At 41.6% G+C, this 21058-nt stretch overlaps 1 protein-coding gene across 1 annotated transcript in view; it reads left to right on the top strand.

Annotated features, from left to right (window-relative positions):
• The window catches only part of cdk19 (cyclin-dependent kinase 19), a 70295-nt gene that overhangs the window by 30776 nt on the left and 18461 nt on the right, over positions 1-21058 (top strand). The window contains exons 3-4 of the mRNA XM_041975857.1: positions 5-115; positions 260-400. Coding sequence (XP_041831791.1) covers positions 5-115; positions 260-400 — 252 coding nt within the window. The remainder of the gene's footprint in view (positions 1-4; positions 116-259; positions 401-21058) is intronic.

Raw genomic sequence — 21058 nt, 5'->3', positions numbered from 1 at the left:
CCAGCTTCTACGAGAACTGAAGCACCCGAATGTGATTGCCCTTCAGAAAGTGTTCCTGTCCCACAGCGACAGAAAGGTGTGGCTCCTCTTCGACTATGCTGAACATGACCTTTGGGTGAGTTTCTCTAAAGCACTGCAGACACTGAACATAATAATCATCCTGCTGCTGTCATTATGGTTACCCTCCCACTTCAACAATGTTATGTCACTATTTAAGTTTTCAAAAGAAACGTGACCAAAAGGCTTTGTCTCCTTGTAGCACATCATCAAGTTCCACCGTGCCTCCAAGGCCAACAAGAAGCCCATGCAGCTGCCCCGAGGGATGGTGAAGTCTCTACTGTATCAGATTCTGGATGGGATCCATTACCTCCATGCCAACTGGGTTCTCCACAGGGATCTGGTGAGCGGCTATATTAACTTCATTGCTCCAGTTTCCCTTTATAGACATACAGCATCTACAGCTTACTACACCACAGAGCTGTTTCCAAAAGTGACCTGGTTAAAGCCACAGATGTTTACTAGAGATACATGATGAGCCATCACCTGCCTGTCTTTGTAATCCATAGCTGGAAGTGGATTTCAAATTGATGACAGTAAAAAAAGGAAGACAATTTATGGCTATAGGAAAATTCTCATGATTGTATTGACCACATAGAGGGTTAGGGTTAGGGTTATCCAGTCCAGTCCAGTGTCCAGTCATCATCAGCTAGCTCTTTAATGCCTTTCATTAGCCAGCTTGTTCATTTAGCTAAATTAGCACAAAATATTTGTTCTTTACCTCTTTTTTTGTCAATTTGGGATTACGAGTTTCCAGATTTATAGATCTTCTTGTTGAATTTGTTTAGTAACCGCCATTTTTAAAAACAACACCCAATGGATCAAGTTGATGAGAAGCTAATAAAGACACTGAACCATACTAGACTCCACTGTTGTTTTAAAACAGAAAATACGTACCGGAACTGAAGTGAACCACCAAAAGAACTCTGACCTGAGGAGTTGACCGGCCTATGCCACCCCTGCTGTCACCTTCAGATTAGGAGGAGAAACTGCAACGCCACATCAAAACTACGTTTACCCCCTCCGCTCGAGTGCAAAAGCAAACTCACCAGTGTCAGCTATGCCGTAACCAACCGCATGCAGATGGATATTGCAAATTAATTATTTAAAGTTAAACATTTTTCCAAAACTGATGTTAAAGTGTCAGAACATGTAGAACTGGAAGTGTATATTAATACTTTGGAGGCGTTTAAGTTTCAATTTGACCACTTTAAAAAGACAGTGTAGTGGCGATGAAGAGGGAACAGCCTAACAAGTATAAGGGCTAACACTGAGCACCCAGAAATTCAGCCACAACACAGAAGTCAGCAAATGGATTTATTAAACAGGCGGTGACTGGCAGAGGACCCTGGTGAGGCAGCCTGATTACAGGAAGGAAATGCAGCCACTGAAAGAAACTCCACAGTTAATACTCCAATCCAATCTAACTTAATTTATAGAGCACTTTTAAAACAACATAGTTGATGAAGGTGCTGTACACAGCCTTAGGTTTAACAGCTATTCCAGATATCATACTGAACAATAAAAGTAAATATACTGTACTACAACCCCTGGCAAAAAGTATGGAATCACCAGTCTTGGAAGAGCGCTCATGCAGTTGTTTTGTTGTGTAGAACAAAATCAGATCACAAACATGACCCAAAACTCTAGTCATTCCAAATGGCAACTTTCTGGCTTTAAGAAACAATAAAAGAAACAACGGAAAAACATTATGGTAGTCAGAAAAGGTTACTTTTACTGATCAAGCACAGGGAAAAAAATATGGAATCACTCAATTCTGACGAAAAAAATATGGAATCACTCAATTCTGAGGAAAAAAATTGGAGGAGGTATCTCAGGTCATTTTTGGTCCGCTGTCCTCTCAGTCCTTAATCCCACTTGGAGCTCCATAAATTATCAGGATTAGATAATCCCCTCGTCTAAAATGACGAAGTCCTGAACTGAGGATTTGGTCCTAAAGGCCAGAGTCTGAGCACCCTGCAATGATACAATAATTCACTGTAATCACAAAAATGACTAACTTTACCAGAACCACAGGAACATCGTCAGCTGTATGGCGTTGGAGCAGATCCCCCCAACAAATGATCAGTAACTTTTCAAACACATCTTCTCATAAATATATGTAAATTGTAAACTAGAGGAGCTCAAAGTGTCTGCCTGTGTTTGTTGTTGCTGTTTCTCCTGCTCTGTACTGGATTTTATATAAAGAAAGATGTTGTGTAAACCTTGAACTGTTGTGTTATTACAGTAGGTGGTGTTGTGTCTCAGAGTGGTCTGCTATTATAAATCTGATTGTCTGAGGAGCAGAACATCCTAGAATTTACTTTTTATTCTGGCTGCAGCCAATCGACAGTTCCTGTGAGATTTTCTCCACCTCAGTTTTCACACAGTGCTTTTTGTTCAGGAAATTTGGGTAAAAATTCTGTTAGCAGAAAAGCCAGTCTGTGTTGCCAAAAACGTCCTCCTGGCTGCAGTTTGTCTGACTGGTAGCTTGTAGCTGATAACAGACTATAATCATAATTGTCATGAATATTTTCCACCTCCAGGCTGCATGCACTTGAATGCTTTTTGGATTTAATTATACCAGGTGATGTGTGTTTGTGGGTGTGGCCTAAGGAGATCGGGACCTTACATCAGGGTGTAATAATTAACTGTCCAGGAATCCCCAAGAAAAATGCACACTCAGGACCTTTGGGAACCCAAATGGGTGTCTTCAGATAAAGTGCTGTAAATATCTTAGAATTTTTTTCCTCTTTAAATGCTCAAACTTTTAATAAACTTAAGTCCTAATTCTAATGAAAACTCTGAAGTTTTTATTTATTTTCTAAATATGTAATATTAATGTTTAATTATAAATATTTCTTTTACTGTTCTGGCCATTTTTGTCATAAACATCACCCATTTTAATGAGAAACAAAGAAAGAAAAAATTATGAATTGCAGATTGGATAGTTTGGGGGAGTTATTAGAGCCTTGTATATGTAAATAAATGACAACACTGATTTTACAGGTTTATATATATTAAAAAAAAAACTTCCCAATGGGTTCTTTTAAAAAGTGTTTTAAGAATAATATAATTTTTTTTCCATGTTCTGAGCCTAAATCTTTTTATCAGCTTCAGTCTTAATCAGAACTTTGACTTTCACATTAATGTGTTTTAATTAAAGGTGTGATGAGAAGTGAAGTTTCAGTTCTTTACCCTTAACTTTTGGAAAATCCTATGCAATTAACATGAAAACAGGCATAAATAGTGGTTTTTAAAATTAAAAAGTAGCAGAAAAGAGCCTGGTTAATGAGCCGGTTTCTTTTCTTCGGGCAAAATGGGCCCAAAAAGTGACAGAGGGACACGGCACTGGAAAGTACTAAGATAAGACGCATGATACACAGAACCATCAAATGTTTTGATGCAAATAGTCAACAGTAGCGCACAAAATATGTTGAGAAAAACCAACCATGCTTCCAAAGACGTGAGAAGAATCAAACATGAAGCTTGAAGCCAGGAAGCGGTTATCATCCAGGACGGCTCAGAAACAAGGCGAGGAAGCCTAAAGCCCGACCGCCACTGATCAGACTTACTCTAGACCAGGGGTGTCAAACTCAAGTTCACAGTGGGCCAAAATGAAAAAACTGAGGGCTGGACTAGTTCAATGTTTAATAAAAATCTATTAAAATTACCTTATTGCACACATTGAACGTGGAACTAAAAGAGCCTATTAGTTTTTGCAAATAAGAAAATTAATTATTATATAAATGAAAAACAGTCTGTTCAAACCTGTTGGATTTATTTCTTATGGCTCTATATGCAATTTGTTTTTTTTAGCTCTGATAGTGATTTGATATGATAATGCGGGTCAAATATAATTTATTCACAGGCCGGATGTGGCCCACGAGCCTTGAGTTTGACACTTGACCTAGACCAGGGGTCTCAAAGTTAAATTGCTCAAGGGCCACTAACAATATCATTATCTCACAGGAGGACCATGTTAATATTAAAGTACAAGAAAAAAACTTCAGTATTTCCAAACATTTGTTTTATTAGTAACAGTTCCCACGTTTAACTAAATCCAATGCAAACAGCAGTCTATGCTCTATTACGCATAGTTGTACTGAACTTTTAGTGCAGGTGATATTTCTTTGCTTTGACACTGAATAAAAATGGATAAGTTGGAAAAAATCCTGCACTGAAAAAAAAATCCTGAGCTCAAATGTAGCATTTTACTTCTGCACAGACACCTGACAGCGTTTCTCCTCATAAAGTTTAGCTACATTTGGTTGTTAAAGACAGCAAATCGCTGATCAAACCGCAGCAGCAGGTTATCAATAGCAGACACGTAGTCCTCCCCACAGAATGCCGGGCCCTCCTGCACACAGACTTGGCATGTTCATATTTCAGACATTTGCTGCACAGTGCCTGTTGGTGTATGATACAGTGCAAAACAACCGCTGGTCTGTGTTTTCCTCCTCCAACTTCCTTTGTACCAGCGCTACCAGCCCGTGTTTTTTTACCGGTCGTGCATGGGGCTCCATCAGTGATGATGCCGACCAGTCTGTTCCACGGCAAATCCACCCTTTCCAGCACGTCACACAGCTGCAGAGATACAGCCATGGCTGTGGTGCGCCCATCCATCAGGCCACTTCAGTAACTCCTCTGTTACTCCAACTGCTCATCGATTCCCCTCATAAAAATGGCTAGCTGAGCACTGTCTGTTACGTCTGTGCTCTCATCAAGCGCCACAAAGTACACAGTGAAAGTAACTGTTCATAAATGTTACTTGATAAGTCTCTAATGCGCTCCGTCACCGCGTTTGCAGACAGAGATTATTGAACAATTTTCTCTTCTCAGTACACATAATACCAGCAACTTGCAGCAAGTTTACATGAACTGTCCTTCAGTGAACGGCTTTCCTGCTTTGACGATTAACTCACAAACCACGTAACTTGCTTCAACAGCAGCATCAGTATCAGATCCTTCTGGACCTTATGGAAAAGACTTCCCTGAGAAGTTAGTCTTCGGTGTACCTGTGTCGCTCTTTTATTCCTCTCGTCTCCTGGATATTTCTTATACTGCTCCCCATGTTTAGTCCAGTAATGGCATTTGAGATTGTATTCCTTTAAAACCGCAACTTTTCCCTTGCATATCAGACATGTTGGACTTCCACTGAACTCCACAAAAACATAGTGTGATGTCCATCGTTCTTGGAATATTCTGTTTACCTTTCTTTTCTGCTTCAGAAGAGACATATTTGTTGTCTGCTGCAAAATAAACTGCTAAGCACAGATACCTGCGCACCTTTTGGAAAACAAAAGCGCAGCGTGGTACTGTTGAGTGGGCCGGATAGAGGGGGAGGACGGGCCGGGAGTATGAGACCTCTGCTCTAAACAGACCAGGAAAGACACTTTTTAGGAGACACTTTCTTCAAGCAGTGCTTCAGGAAAATGTTCATCTTTTGTAGCGTCATTTCTGTTCCACCTTACGTACATAATTAGTTACGTCCTTTCAAATGGTGTCAAACGCCACTGTCCTCATACTTCCATGTTTCCTTTACATTGTCATGAATATTAGGCAGTACTTTCATCTGAGGGCAGATGATAACAGACATGGTCACAGTGGATGGGATGACTAAAAAGGGCAGCACGGTGGATAATCTTTAGGCACACCTCAATTCGATTCTGTTAAGATCCAGATGGCTGTGATGTGGTTATAAAACGATTATGGATTAATCTTGAGGACCAGAGTTCACTTCTTTTATTCATCTCATATCACAGGTCGTTCATTCACACCTCCCCAAACAAACTGGACTTTCTGAGCAAACAAACTGGGATTTGAATCAGAAGGTGTGGCATGAATGCACCCTAAAACATTGGGACTTCATCTTCTTTGTTCCTTTCACTGGTCACATGTGAGCTACATCTCAATGCTGCCCCTGAGGTGGTACTGCTCCATCTGGCTATACATCCACAGTAATGGGCTCGACACACCGGAGGCGACGTCGCTCCTTCTCCATTCATTTCCTGTGGAACCTGCGTGATGAGGCGAAAATCACTGTCCTCCTCCAGCTAAGCGACAGGCCACATTCGTGCATGTGAAATGTTGCGCTCGTTCATGTAGATGTGCACACAGGGCTTGCGACACGACACAAGAAAATAGAAAAATTTTCAATTTTTGTCGCTGTCGCCTGGTCCTACAACACACCAGTGAGGGGCTTCATGGACTGACCAATGAGAGCAGGCTAGACAGCGCAGTGTGCAAACACTTTGAACATGGAAGAACAGATCATTTTAGCTGTGTCTGACTATCCCACACTTTACGATAGGCTTCTTCACGTAAAAATTGTAGAGCTGTGAATAAAAGGCAGCCACGTGGCGCCAGAGTGAATTTCTCCGAACGTAGGTTCTGGATTTATCTGGATCAGCCTTGAGGTCCATCAAATGATGATCGTCACGATGCTGTTTCCTATTTTGTAAATTCGAATGAACCCAAGGTTGTCTCTCATTTATACATTAAACAGCAAGATTTGTGTCAATTCGTGCAAAATCTTCTGACTCTCCATCTGTCATACTTTGTCACGTCATGGACTGGTTTGAAAATGTCAAAATCCCCACCAATATCATAACCAATCAAATTTCTTAGAGAAAAGCAATCTTAGCGCGATGCACGGTGCTGCTGCCGTCGCTGCCGTTTGTCGCGTCCCGTGTGTCGAGCCCATAAAGGCTTTAAAGCTCAGATTTTCCTAATTGATGCCTAATTCAGCATTCATCTTTATGCAGTCTCTTCTCTGAGATCTCTCCAGCCAATAAAAGTCAGTCTAATGTTAGCTTTTCTCTTGGGTTTTATTGCTGAACCACCATGGTGACATTCAAAATGGAGTTGCTGTCCAGTTGATGGTGCATAGCTTGGTCCTGACAAGAAAGATGCAGCTGTGAAGTGACGCAGTATCCTGGAAGAAAAAGTAGTTACAAAGTGGCTTTAGGACAGCAAAGTCCATGTTTTGGAGTGACTATCACAAAGTCCTAATTTCAGTCTCTGAGAAAATTTGTTGTCAGATGTGAAAGGCGTGTGGGAGCGAGGTGGTCTAATCCAGTTACACCAGTTCTGTCTGGACAAATGGGCCAGAAATCCAGCTACCTGTTGAGAAGCATTTGGAAGCATACCCAAAACATTTGACCCAAGTCAGACAGTTTAAAGGCAATTCTACCAAATACTAAGAAAATGTATGAAAACTTCTGGGTTTGGGATGTTGATCATCAACAGATCAAGACACTGACCAACTCCATGAGTGGAAGACTTCTGACTGCTGCTGAAGAGAAGGGTGGCCATGTTGGGATAGTTTTTAGGCACTTAGGGATAGGGTGCGATGATCGGGGATCCGGGAGGGGATCAGAGTAGAGTCGCTGCTCCTCCACATTGAGAGGAGCCAGATGAGGTGGCTCGGGCATCTGGTTAGGATGCCTCCAGGATGCCTCCCTGGTGTTCCAAGCAGGTCCCACTGGGAGGAGACACTGGGGAAGAACTAGGACTAACTGGAGGGACTAATCTCTCACCTGGCCTGGGAACGCCTTGGGATCCCCCTGGTTGAGCTGGCAAATGAGGCCAGGGAGAGGGAGTCTGGGCTTCCCTGCTGGCCGGCAACTTGACCCTGAATAAACAGCAAGAAAATGGATGGACGGACGGACGGATGGATAGATGTTTATATTTCTTACTGTGATACACAAGTGAGATGTGACAACAGTTTTTTTTCATTTAGCTGCTTCTGAAGACACAGATATGCTTCTAAAACAGCCAAAACATATCAGTTTGCTCTTTATTAACAGTTTGGATTGACAGACAGCTGCTGGTGGGGTTTGGTAATAAATGAACCCTACAAAAACCAACTCACCTAATAATTGTGCAGTTTAGTCGCTGGAAGAGTACGTGTTGATCTGAAGGTTCAGGTTTCTTCATAGCCCAAAGTCCTGTCGAGATAAACTGAGTGATTGTTTCTGCAGACAGACGGCGCTTCAGATACCAGCTGGACAGCTCGGTCCAGCTTATCTTCAGCTTTGAGCATGATGATAAATGTGGTTTTAGGTGGTAAAAAATCAGTGATGTTTACCGCTATACAACAAAAACTTTCCCACAATGCATCTTGATGTCTGAAAAACAGTTAATTTGAACTTTATTTAAACAGACAAGTTATTCACTAAGCCAGGTCAGACAGGTTGGAGAAGAATCAGCATCACTCCATCAGAACCAGATCAGTCTGGCTCCTTACGGCTGCTTAGAAACAAATCTTCAATGTGAAATTAAAAGAAAGAAACAGGAAGGATTTTTGTGTGTATAAACTCCCACTGCTCTTCTGTTTGAGGCATTTTCAGCTCCTCTATTTGCTTCTTTCGGGTAAAAAATAAAGCAAACTCATCAGATTGTGCAGAACTTTGTGTGGTCACTACTCTGGCGTTGGATGGTCCAAACAAAAGTTATCTCCAGATTATACTCAGATTAAATTTAGACTGTGATGAGCTGTGGTTAAGAAGTCAGAGTTCAGGCCTCTCTGTCAGCTTTAAATCAGACTGTACACTTTTATCCTGCGTGGTCATGTGACCAAACAAGATTATGTAATGCTGTGTGGACCATGCTCTGTCTATCTATGGTTAAATTCAGAATAGAAATTTGTTTTTTATTCCACTGTGGCCACATTAATAATAATATATTTTATTTCCTTGAGCCTTTCCACACCCAAGGTCACCTTACACACAAAGAAAAAAGGAATTACATAAGAGTTAATAATAATAATAATAATAATTTAAAAGACATTAGGATTAAAACAACATAAAACAAACAGAACAGTTATAGTGAGGAAGCCAGTTTAACCAGATGAGTTTTAAGTGCAGATTTGAAAGATGTTGAGTTTCCTGGAGACAGTCAGAGAGAGAGGAAGGAGGAAGGGAGGAGTATGGTTTGGAGGAGAGGTAGAGCTGGGTGTCGTTGGCATAGGAATGGAAGTTGATATATTTACGGAAAATGTAGCCAAGGGGGAGAAGATAAGTGATGAACAGAAGAGGCCCCAGGACTGATCCCTGGGGTACACCTGCTGAGACGGGGAGTGACTCAGAAGTGTAGGCCTTGAGTTGAATAAACTGTGTGCAGTTGGAGAAATATGAGGAAAACCAAGTGAGAGGATTATGAGAAAAACACCAGGGGTTGCCAGTCTATTTAGGAGGATGCTGTGTGAGAAGGTGTTGAATGCTGCACTGAGATCTAAGAGGATGAGGATTGTGAGAAGACCAGTGTCAGCTGTCATCAGCAGGTCGTTGGTGATTTTTAACAGAGCAGATTCTGTACTGTGAAAAGGACGGAAGCCAGACTGGAATTGTTCGTAAATGTTTTTATTAGTGAGGTGTTTGTGGAGCTGAGAGGCAACATGAAGGGAAGATTAGAAATGGGACGAAGGTTACTGAGGTCGGATGGATCAGCGCCAGGTTTTTTGATGATTGAAGTGACAGCAGCCGTTTTGAAGGCCAGTGGAACATGTCCGGTGTTGAGGGAGGAATGAATGATGGCAGTGATGTGAGGAACCAGAGAAGGGAGACAAGCTTTGACTAGGACTGTAGGGAGAGGGTCAAGCAGGCAGGTGGAAGGTTTGAATTTCTGAATCAGTTCAGAAGTATCAGATGAGGAATTGATTCTGTATCAGCTGGTCTGAAAGCCTGTCAGGTTAAAATGTGCTGATTCGGAGTTGAAAGTTCAGCCAAAGTTTTGTGTCAGATACTTGTTTATCTGAGACTTGCCCAGACCTCCAGACTGATGTTTTACACTGTCTGCGCCATGTCCAGCCATCAGGTGGGGCGTCGAAGGATTCAGCTCACTAAGGGCTTAGGACTGAGTCTGACATTAGTAGGGACATAAAATTATCCCACAGAGGCTCCTGGAATATAGATGTTTACCTGCAGCACCATGAAATTCAGTGGATAGAAAATCTGAACAAGCAAAAGTTTATAATGCAAAATATTCTATACAGGGACTGACAATAAGCTTTGTTTGTTTATTTGTTTGTTTGAATCCAGGATTATTTCACTTGATGATTTCTGTAATTTTATGAGTTGAAGACATCTGCTGGAATATTTGTTTCACGTCAGTATTGTCCAGACATGGATGTAGTCTGTACTACGGTGCAATCATCGCCTTTACAGAAATGTTCTTTAATCACACAGAACAAGAAATCAAAGACTTAAATTCATCAACTTAATGAAACCTTGAAGAAAGATGTGACCATTAACAGACAGAATTACAGACACAGAAAAGCCATCCATCATCATCCTTCTAGCTGGAAAAATGATGTTTAAGGAGATGTTCAAGTTTATGTTATTATTCTCATTTTAATTTTAAAAACATGTAAAAATGATTATGATTCATTGTTTCTTCCAGGGATAGCAAACAAAAATCTTTTTTTATGTCTGCACAATATGATGCAAAGACCAGATAAACACTTTCAGATGATATAGTTTGGCTTTGATTATATTCTAAGTCACAACTCTGAGTACCAAAACTGACCTTCCTCTCCAGCTCCCTCATCATCTCCTCTCTCTGAACTGCAGCTCAGGCTCTGCCATCGAGGGACTACCCTTTTTATTTTGATTTATATACTTTTGAGTTAATTTTCATTTATAATTATGTGAGAATTGTTTTCATGCTGGAACTAGATAATCTTTACAGTGTGTGCAGAATTATTAGGCAAATAAGTATTTTGATCACATCATCCTCTTTATGCATGTTGTTTTACTCCAACCGGTACAGGCTTGAAAGCCTACTACCAATTAAGCATATCAGGTGATGTGCATCTCTGTAATGAGAAGGGGTGTGGTCTAATGACATCAACACCCTATATCAGGTGTGCATAATTATTAGGCAACTTCCATTTCTTTGGCAAAATGGGTCAGAAGAGAGATTTGACGGACTCTGAAAAGTCAAAAATAGTGAGATGTCTTGCAGAGGGATGCAGCACTCTTAAAATTGCCAAGCTTTTGAGGCGTGATCATCGAACAATCAAGCGTTTCATTCAAAATAGTCAACAGGGTCGCAAGAAGCGTGTTGAAAAAACAAGGCGCAAAATAACTGTCCATGAACTGAGGAAAATCAAGCGTGAAGCTGCCAAGATGCCATTGGCTAACAGTTTTGCCATATTTCAGAGCTGCAACATCACTGGAGTGCCAAGAAGCACAAGGTTTACAATACTCAGGGACATGGCCAAGGTAAGGAAGGCTGAAAAACGACCACCACTGAACAAGACACGCAAGATAAAACTTCAAGACTGGGCCAAGAAATATCACGAGACTGATTTTTCTAAGGTTTTATGGACTGATGAAATGAGAGTCTTGATGGGCCAGATGGATGGGCCGGTGGCTGGATCAGTACAGGGCAGAGAGCTCCACTCCGACTCAGACGCCAGCAAAGTGGAGGTGGGATACTGGTATGGGCTGGTATCATCAAAGATGAGCTTGTGGGACCTTTTCGGGTTGAGGATGGAGTCAAGCTCAACTCCCAGTGCTACTGCCAGTTCCTGGAAGACACCTTCTTCAAGCAGTGGTACAGGAAGAAGTCAGCATCGTTCAAGAAAAACATGATTTTCATGCAGGACAATGCTCCATCACACGCATCCAAGTACTCCACTGCGTGGCTGGCCAGAAAAGGTCTAAAAGAAGAAAAAATAATGACATGGCCTCCTTGTTCACCTGATCTTAACCCCATAGAGAACCTGTGGTCCCTCATCAAATGTGAGATCTACAGGGAGGGAAAACAGTACACCTCTCTAAACAGTGTCTGGGAGGCTGTGGTTGCTGCTGCACGCAATGTTGATCATGAACAGATCAAGACACTGACAGAATCTATGGATGGCAGGCTTTTGAGTGTCCTCGCAAAGAAAGGTGGTTATATTGGTCACTGATTTGTTTTTGTGTTGGTTTTGAATGCCAGAAATGTATATTTGTAAATTTTGAGTTGTTATATTGGTTTCCCTGGTGAAAATAAATAAGTGAAATGGGTATATATTTGGTTTTTGTTAAGTTGCCTAATAATTATGCACAGTAATAGTCACCTGCACACACAGATATCGTCCTAAGATACTAAAACTAAAAAAGCCCCACTCCAACTTCCAAAAATATTCAGCTTTGATATTTATGAGTCTTTTGTGTTCATTGCGAACATAGTTGTTGTTCTATAATAAAATGAATCCTCTAAAATACAACTTGCGTAATAATTCTGCACACCCTGTATAATAATCAGTTCCTTGGTGTGATCTTTCAGCTGTGAGAAAACTCAAGATATTTAGTTGTTTGTGCATTTAATTTGGAGGTTTCCAGTAATGTGACGTAATTCTTCCTCAGTTACAGTAACATGCTGACTGTATTTTAGTATGTTAGTTTTTGTCTGCTGCAGATGTTTCCTTGATGTTTTACAGACTTGAATTATTCTGCACAGGATTAGTTGGTTGACATCTGTGCTGAGCAGCTGTGTTGTTTTATGAAATCTGATCCATGGTGCTGAATGAACTGCCTGGCCAAGAAAAAAGAGTCACACAGTCTAGTATTTGGTTGGATCACCTCCAGCCTTGATTCCAGCATTTGGTGTGGCATTGTTTCTTTAAGCTTCTGCAATGTCACAAGATTTATTTCCATCCTGTGTAAATTCATTTTTCTAGATAATTGCCCATGCAGTGGTTATCCCGTTGGAGGCTTCTACCTATTGGCTTAGCAGTGACCTGCGGTGAGGTACTGACCTTTAAGGCTGTTACATACTCCCCGTGAAAATGGAGAACTTTTTTCTTGTTCTTGAGGCCACGAAAACAAAATAAGGTCATTTTGCTGTTAAATTTTTATTTATTTTTAGTCCCATCTGTTTTTTAAAAAGTAAACATCTATTTGGGGTCCTTTCTTTGTATGTGCAGTCCATGCACTGATTTTCATTTTAGTTTACATATATATAATCCTCCATCTAGGAAGACAGACGACGCTGAGCATAAAATACACAAACCGCTGCACCACATGACCTGCTGACTTTAGCTAACACTTTAGCACAGTAGCAACAAGCGCTGCCTGCTCATGTGCGCCCCCTCAAGGTGCAGCAGAGTACTGTCTGCCTCACTTTATTACTTTTCTCCGGATATTATTGTCAAACCAGCAAGAATAATTATGTCACACGCTTACATTAAAGACAATATGCAGACTGTAAAAAGTCATGGTGTATAATAAATCTTTCTGTAAACTTTATATTGGCGACACGCTGAGAAACAGAAACGGACATGCGACAGACAACCCGGCGTGTCCGGGATCCATCGTTCAGAGGCTCGGCTTCCCGCTGCCTCGTCTTGGTTTCTGCCCAGGATTTGATCAGGAACTGTGCAAATTCTAATTTTACTTAAGATAACGTTAAAATTATTGAAGTCATACAGAAAACCGCATGCCACTGTTACGTAGTTAAATCTCGGTGGCGACTTTATTTTTCCAAACAGTTTATTTCATAGCAACTCTTTTTAGATTCTGATCTTGGCCTCAGACATCGTGTCATTTCATTAATGTCTAATTAATGGTTCAGATTACCAGACTGACTTTGCTATTCCTTAATTAAATGTTTTATTTTCTGTCAAGTCTGTCTCAGCTGATATCAGCTGGATATAATTTTAAGGGTTGGCATAATTATTTTTTAATAGTAAAGGAAAATACATGTTTTTAATAGTATTCTAATCTAGACCTAATCTGCTTTGATGTAGGCCAAATGTTGAATTATTAAACTGAAATTAGTCTAATTTAATTTATTAAATGGGGCCTGCCCGCAGCAATAAACTGCCGCTTTGTTACTGTGTCCTGACAGATCTCTCAGCTGTTCTGTGTGATGGACAACAATCGGGATAACTCAGGAGATGCTGGATATTGAAAGGGACGTGTCCCCACCCAGTTCTACACCCATGGTCTCACCAGAAGATTTAGGAAGCCCGTTTTTATTTAGCTTTACAGAACAACATGAAATTTAGTGTTGTTGTGTTTAACTTTCCTTCACCTGGTGAACTTAAAAAAACCCAAACCCCCATTCAGTTTTTCCTCTTCCTCTCTGTCAGGGGTGAACATCACTTTAAAAGGCAAATAAAAGGGTCCGCTCATGGGCAGATAGATTGATCCTCGATCTGCATCAGATTTCAGTGATCAATCATCCAAACTGTGTCAATCATGAATCCAGTTGTCATCTTCAGAGAGATCATAAGGGGGTGTTTCCATTTTCTTGTCACTCTCCGTGGGTTTTGTGGTCCTGTCATGTTTAGTTCTGGTTCCCTGTTTTATTTGGTAGGTTCATTCCCCTTGTGTTTTGTATCCTTTCTTGCTTCCTGTTCATTAGCACACCTGGTTTGATTTGCTCATTTTCTTCGTCTGCTCCCAGTTAGTTCATATCTGTATTTAAACCCCTTGGTTTCAGTGTTTTTTCCAGATCTTGTCATGTGGTTCATGTCATTCTGGATATTTTGGATTAAATCAGTTGTTCCTGCGTTCTGTCTGCCTTCTGCCCCTGAGTCCTGCATCTGGGTCTACACCTCCGCCGCACCGTGACATTTCTCAAGTGTCTGATTGTAATCTGGAGAGGAAACTCTGAAGGTGTGGTGAGGATCTCGGATGTTTAGTTGCTGATTTCATCTGAAAGGAGGTGATTATGTAAATTGTCAAATCGTATTGATCGTCGGATCTTGACTTCTCTGAATGGATGTGGTATTTTATCCTGATCAAACTGATGATTGACACTCCTCCCACTGCCGTCATAATGCCACTACGTTCCTGTGCCGCAGCCCAGACGTTAGCAGATGCTACAGGTAGAGAACATCCAGGTGAGTCCAAGTCGGGTCCTGTCCAGATCCAGAAGGACCAAAGTGGACATCTCTTTTTCAGTTTCAGCCTGGTGGAAACTCTGTGATGTGAGCTTGTTTTCGTGTCTCTACTGGACAGTCTGCCGATCATCATTCATTTCTTTCTGTGTTTAAACATCAGTGAGTTTTCTAGACTTCTAGACTTGTCTTTTGATCAGTTGATCAATAAATCAGATCAAATGAATTTGATTTAAAATAAGAAGCAAAGGCAAAAAAATCTAATAAAATATAAAATATACACACAAAAATTTACACAAAAAAGATACAGGAAAGAAATAAAAACAAAGTGTTGTTTAAAAGATTAAGAACACCTAAAGGTTATGAAAAGTAAATGAGTTTTTAATTTAGCCTTGAAGATATTGGAAGATGAGTCTGAGTGAGAGACTGCCACAGAAAAATCATCATCACCCTTCCTTACGCTTCTCAGAGATGTTCACGTCAAGTCTGCCTCGAACTGAATGTATGTAAAGGGCCATGACATTGTTGTGAACTGGCGCTATGAAAATAAAGCTGAATTAAGTCGAATTAAAAGTTTCAAGTCTATAACTCAAGTCCAAGTCAAGTAGCAAGTGACTTTTAGTTGTACTGTGTAATCTGCTGTGTGGTCTGCTTGGAAGATGCATTATAATATCCAAGGAATGTAAAATCCGTCCTCAGCCTTTCTCTACCAGCATTCAGTAACAGCTCTGATCTGTAGCTTAAACTGACCGATGCTCTGTCCCTCTCTGGATGATTTCTTTGCTTTACTGAATTTAAAAAACCTGGAGATGAACATGGAAATTATTCTGATTAGTAAATATGTTCTTAACGCAACTTATCCGGGAGTTTATAATGTGAACCAAAATTCATCTGGACCCACAGAGAAATTTAAAATACTAGAACTGCAGTTCATAGTATGTTTTCCTGAACGTAGAGGAAGGCAGATAGCTGCACTTTAGACCAGGATCACCACCTGTCCTGCAGGTTTTAGATATTTCCTTGCTGCAACACACCTGATCCACAGCTTGTCAAGTTCTGCATAAGAACTTAATGATCCATTAATAATTTGACACGGGTGTATCGCAGCAGATAAAAATGTAAAATCTGCAGTACTGTGGCTCAACAGGTCAACAGTTGGTGACTCATGTACTAGCGCAGCAGAAACATTTACGTTGCGTCAGCGTTACATCTGAGGAAATGACAGCAGACAGGAGAACGGACAAAGAGAAGATCATGAAGAAACACAAGATGTTCACAAGTTTCAAACTGCAAGTCCAAGTCCAGTTTTAAGTTACTGGAAATAACACTTAAGTGTGACTCAAGTGTGAGTCCTAGACTGTCTCTTTTCCTTTTCCATTTACAAGTCCAATTCAGAGGTGAGCAATTACTTTAGCCGAGAGGCCACATGAGAAAAATAAACTATAGTGAAGCCCCGGCCAGCAGGCTGAACTCTGTTCTACTTAGTATTCCTTTTATTTCCTCATATCATGCAGTCAGTTGCATTGTTCTGACAAGCTGGAAAGAAATTCAGGCTGGCTTACAAAACACATTTAATGAAAATTCCTCAAAATATTCAACTAAATGTGAATGATTTGAATTAAATCAACAAAATACAAGTATTGTTATTGTTTTATTGTACTGTAACTGCCTCATTTCTTCCTTAATAAGAGAAATCTAGTCTTGGTTGAGCTTGAACAAGAGCTTTAGAGTCAACTGGACCTAAAACTGAGCCTTGAGGAACTCCACAGTTAAGAAGGGCAGATAATTTATCTTGACAGAGACGGAGAAGGATCTGTCGCTCAGATGTGAAGCGAACCAGTGAAGAGCAGAGCCCTGAGTATATCAGCTGATAAACAGCGTGATCCATGGTGCCAGGTGCAGCACTCACATCCAGCAGCATCCTTTTCCCGAGTCTAAAGCAGCAGAAGCTCGTTAGAAACTTAAAAGCAGAGTCTGTGATCTGACCTAAAATCAAACTAAAAATTTCCCTTTATTTAATGTAGCTTTGAGTTGAGAGTAAGCTGTTTTTTCAAGCAAAATAAATGATGAAGGACCTGTGTTTATTAACACTGAGTGTGGAGCGACACCTCCATCACATCTCTGCTCTGCCACCGGATTCCTTAAATAGCTGAAGCTGCTCTCAGCTCAGCTCAGTGCAACACGATCCAGAACATGGCTGCCATTCTTCCTCAGTCTGTTTTTAACCTGCTGAGAGGCAGACGGATGCTAACAGCTCGGTCTGATGCTGGGATGTGTGCGTCAGGTGTTTTATTCATGACTCTGGGAGTTAGAACCAGAACCAGTGTCGAGTTAAAAGGAGGAGCTGTTTGTCTCTGCAGCTGAAACTCTCCCACAGTAGCAGGCTGGTTGTTTTGGTCCCTGAAGGTCACACCAGTCTTATCTGAGCACCAACACATCCGGACTCCTGGAGCTATTCTCACTGCGCTGATAAAGCTGCCTCGTTGTCGGGCTTTCCTGCCATTGTGGCCACAGAAGTGTCCAGTTTCTGTAGTTCTTGTTGTTGGTCAGATTATTGTCCTTTCTGCAGGTGTCTGGCTTATTGTCAGCTGAAACTGATAAATAAGAAGGCAGGGGCGTGTTCATAGCCAGGAGAAAGAAATCTGCTCTGTGTTTGTGTTGTTAAAGTCTGAACGCTGCAGTATTGTGCTGTTACATAAGCTCTGTTTCTCTGGACCGAGGCCCATCCCCCATCGGCTGGCCCTGCCACTCCCCTACTCACTGCCCCACCAGAGGTGCTCCCCCCCCGTCAAGGGTTATGTAAGAGCTTCCAGCTAGTGCAGAGCCACCGCCCTACATGGCTGGCCGAATCAAGCTGCTGACTTAACAAGTCACCTTCCTGAAGGTTAGATGTGTGTTTTCACAGGAATCAATATAGTCCATCCTGCATGTGCACATCAGCGATCACCTGACTGCGGGAAACAGACGAGGCAGAAGTCAGCTGAGGAGGTTTACATCACTTACTTCAGTTCTTTCATAACAACGATGCTTAACCACAAAACTCCCTTCCTCTGAATTTTGACTGTATGGATAAAATATTCTGTAAAATAACAGTATATTTGTAATCTTGCAGTAAGATTTACATGTACAACTCCAAAATGGACTCCATGTAAAACTTAAACAAAAACAGAATTCAGTGATTTCTAAATTTCATCACCCTTATTTTATTCCCAGGAGAACATAAACAACATTTCTGATGTTGAAACTGAGACATTTTACCATTTGATGGAAAATATGAGCTGACTGAGAATCTGATGGCAGCAACATGCTGGAACAGGAGCAACAAAAGGCTGGAAAACTAACTGGCACAGATCAGAAACCACTGTAAGATTTCAGAATCACAATCAGCTTTATTCACCAAGCATGAACACATACTAGGAATTTTTTGCCAGCAGATGTTGTCACTCTAGTGAAAGTATTAGGATAAGTAAAAGTGAATAAAATAAATAGGAAGTAACATAAAACAGAGTGGTGTCTACTATATACAGCGTACAATATACAGTATATACAGTAGATGCAGTAGAGGAGCTGTATAAAACACGAGTGATGAGGTTCAACCGGTTTGCAGTTTATCTGTTCAATAAAGTGACTGCAGTGGGGAAGAGGCTGTTCCTGTTCCTGTCAGTCCTGGTCTGCAGGGATCTGAGGTGCCTGTTAGTCCTGGTCTGCAGGGGTCTGAGATGCCTGTTAGTCCTGGTCTGCAGGAATCTGAGATGCCTGTTAGTCCTGGTCTGCAGGGGTCTGAGGTGCCTGTTAGTCCTGGTCTGCAGGGGTCTGAGATGCCTGTTAGTCCTGGTCTGCAGGGGTCTGAGATGCCTGTTAGTCCTGGTCTGCAGGGGTCTGAGGTGCCTGTTAGTCCTGGTCTGCAGGGGTCTGAGATGCCTGTTAGTCCTGGTCTGCAGGAATCTGAGATGCCTGTTAGTCCTGGTCTGCAGGGGTCTGAGGTGCCTTTTAGTCCTGGTCTGCAGAAATCTGAGATGCCTGTTAGTCCTGGTCTGCAGGAATCTGAGGCGCCTGTTAGTCCTGGTCTGCAGGGATCTGTGATGCCTGTTAGTCCTGGTCTGCAGGAATCTGAGGAGCCTGTTGGTCCTGGTCTGCAGGAATCTGTGCTGAACATCACCCTGGAACTACTTTTTACGCCGTGCTGAACACCACCCTGGAACTACTTTTTACATCGTGCTGAACATCACCCTGGAACTACTTTTTACATCGTGCTGAACATCACCCTGGAACTACTTTTTACATCGTGCTGAACATCACCCTGGAACTACTTTTTACATCGTGCTGAACATCACCCTGGAACTACTTTTTACATCGTGCTGAACATCACCCTGGAACTACTTTTTACATCGTGCTGAACATCACCCTGGAACTACTTTTTACATCGTGCTGAACATCACCCTGGAACTACTTTTTACACCATGCTGAACATCACCCTGGAACTACTTTTTACATCGTGCTGAACATCACCCTGGAACTACTTTTTACACCATGCTGAACATCACCCTGGAACTACTTTTTACATCGTGCTGAACATCACCCTGGAACTACTTTTTACACCGTGCTGAACATCACCCTGGAACTACTTTTTACACCATGCTGAACACCACCCTGGAACTACTTTTTACACCATGCTGAACACCACCCTGGAACTATTTTTTACACCGTGCTGAACAACTACTTTTTACAGACGTGTTGCTGCCATCGAGCTGGTCTAACTTCAGCTTCATCTTTTTTGTTACCTCCATCAAGGCGGAGGTCTGTCTGTCTGTTTGCAACATAACTCAAAAAGTCATGAGTGATTTTCTTTGGGAAAATCTCAGGAATTGAATAAGGAGCAAGTCATTACATTTTGGGGGTGATCCAGATCACGGCCTGGATCCAGGAATTTTTTAAAGGATTCTTTACTCTTGGGAGATAAGGATCATTTTTGCAATTAGAGCTTCTAACTAAAATATTGCCCACAATCATTGGCAAAAAACATTGCAATGGCTTAGCAGAGGTCTTCGCTCTCTGAGTGCTTCTAGTTTACAGTGAGTTTGGTAGAAGGTGACAGTTAATCTAACGCCAGCTCGAGGTTTTTCTTTTGTCCTGTGAAGTGGTGCCGTTTTCCTGCCGAGTGGTTCTCTGAGAGCTGCTGCAGACAACAGAACCGACTCCGTCTGTGACTCTGAGCTAATTTATTCCTGATAAAAGCTTTTATAATTCAGGGGAATGAAATAAGAACAGAAGAAAAAACAAGCAGCTGCAAACCGAAACCGTGTCCCAAATCTATCATGGTGTCTCCTGAGAGTCTGAGACATACTGTAGCTGTTACATGTCAGAACAAACGCCAGTCTCGGTGTTTCTCTGACCGAGTGCTTCAGTCGGACATTCTGGTTTCAGGATCACCTGCTTTATCAGTGTCAGGAAGCTCCTGATCTCCTGACGTGTCTCAGCTGTTGAGATAAAGCAAGATGTTTTTTTTAAAAGAGGCCATGTCTCTGAAGACTGATTTCCCATCCTCAAAGGGACAGAGGCTGTTCTCCCTCAGGTCCTGATCCATTTCTGAAACAAAGCAGTTGTAAATAAACTCAAAAGGCTGTTCCAGTTCAGCACTGACTGCATATAAATGGAGCAGCAACAGTGTGAGCTGTTTTTCTGCACATTGTTTGGTCTGGTTCGTCCGGGACATTTTTAAGATCACGTTGAAGCAGCTCTCCTACAGATGCTAGAAAGGAGAACTTCAGAGCTCCTCAAGCCTTTCTAGAGAAGCTTGTTTTTGTGTTTGCCAATTGCAGCGTCAAGTTGTGGCTGCGAATAATACACCTCCTTATCAGTGCTGTTTCTATAGCAACGAGATGCATTTGCTAGGCAGATCTGAGTGTGCAGAGCCTGAGGGTTGACGTTAGCTCAGCAGACTGTTTGACAGGAAGCAGACGATGAATCCTCCTGCAAGACAATCAGACTGAAAACATGAACCAAATGATGCTTTCCTCTGATTAATGAGCAGCAGGAAGCCTGAACCCTTTTTTATTATTTACTAAGTCTTTCACACAACAGCCCAAATTTACAGCAGGTGAAATAAGTACTGAGAACATCAATGTTTGCCTCATTTTCTAATGTTGACATGAATGTTCACCA

Source organism: Melanotaenia boesemani, chromosome 22, assembly GCF_017639745.1.
Source record: "Melanotaenia boesemani isolate fMelBoe1 chromosome 22, fMelBoe1.pri, whole genome shotgun sequence".
NCBI classification, from domain to species: Eukaryota; Metazoa; Chordata; class Actinopteri; order Atheriniformes; family Melanotaeniidae; genus Melanotaenia; species Melanotaenia boesemani.
This window is presented reverse-complemented; position numbering and strand designations above follow the sequence as displayed.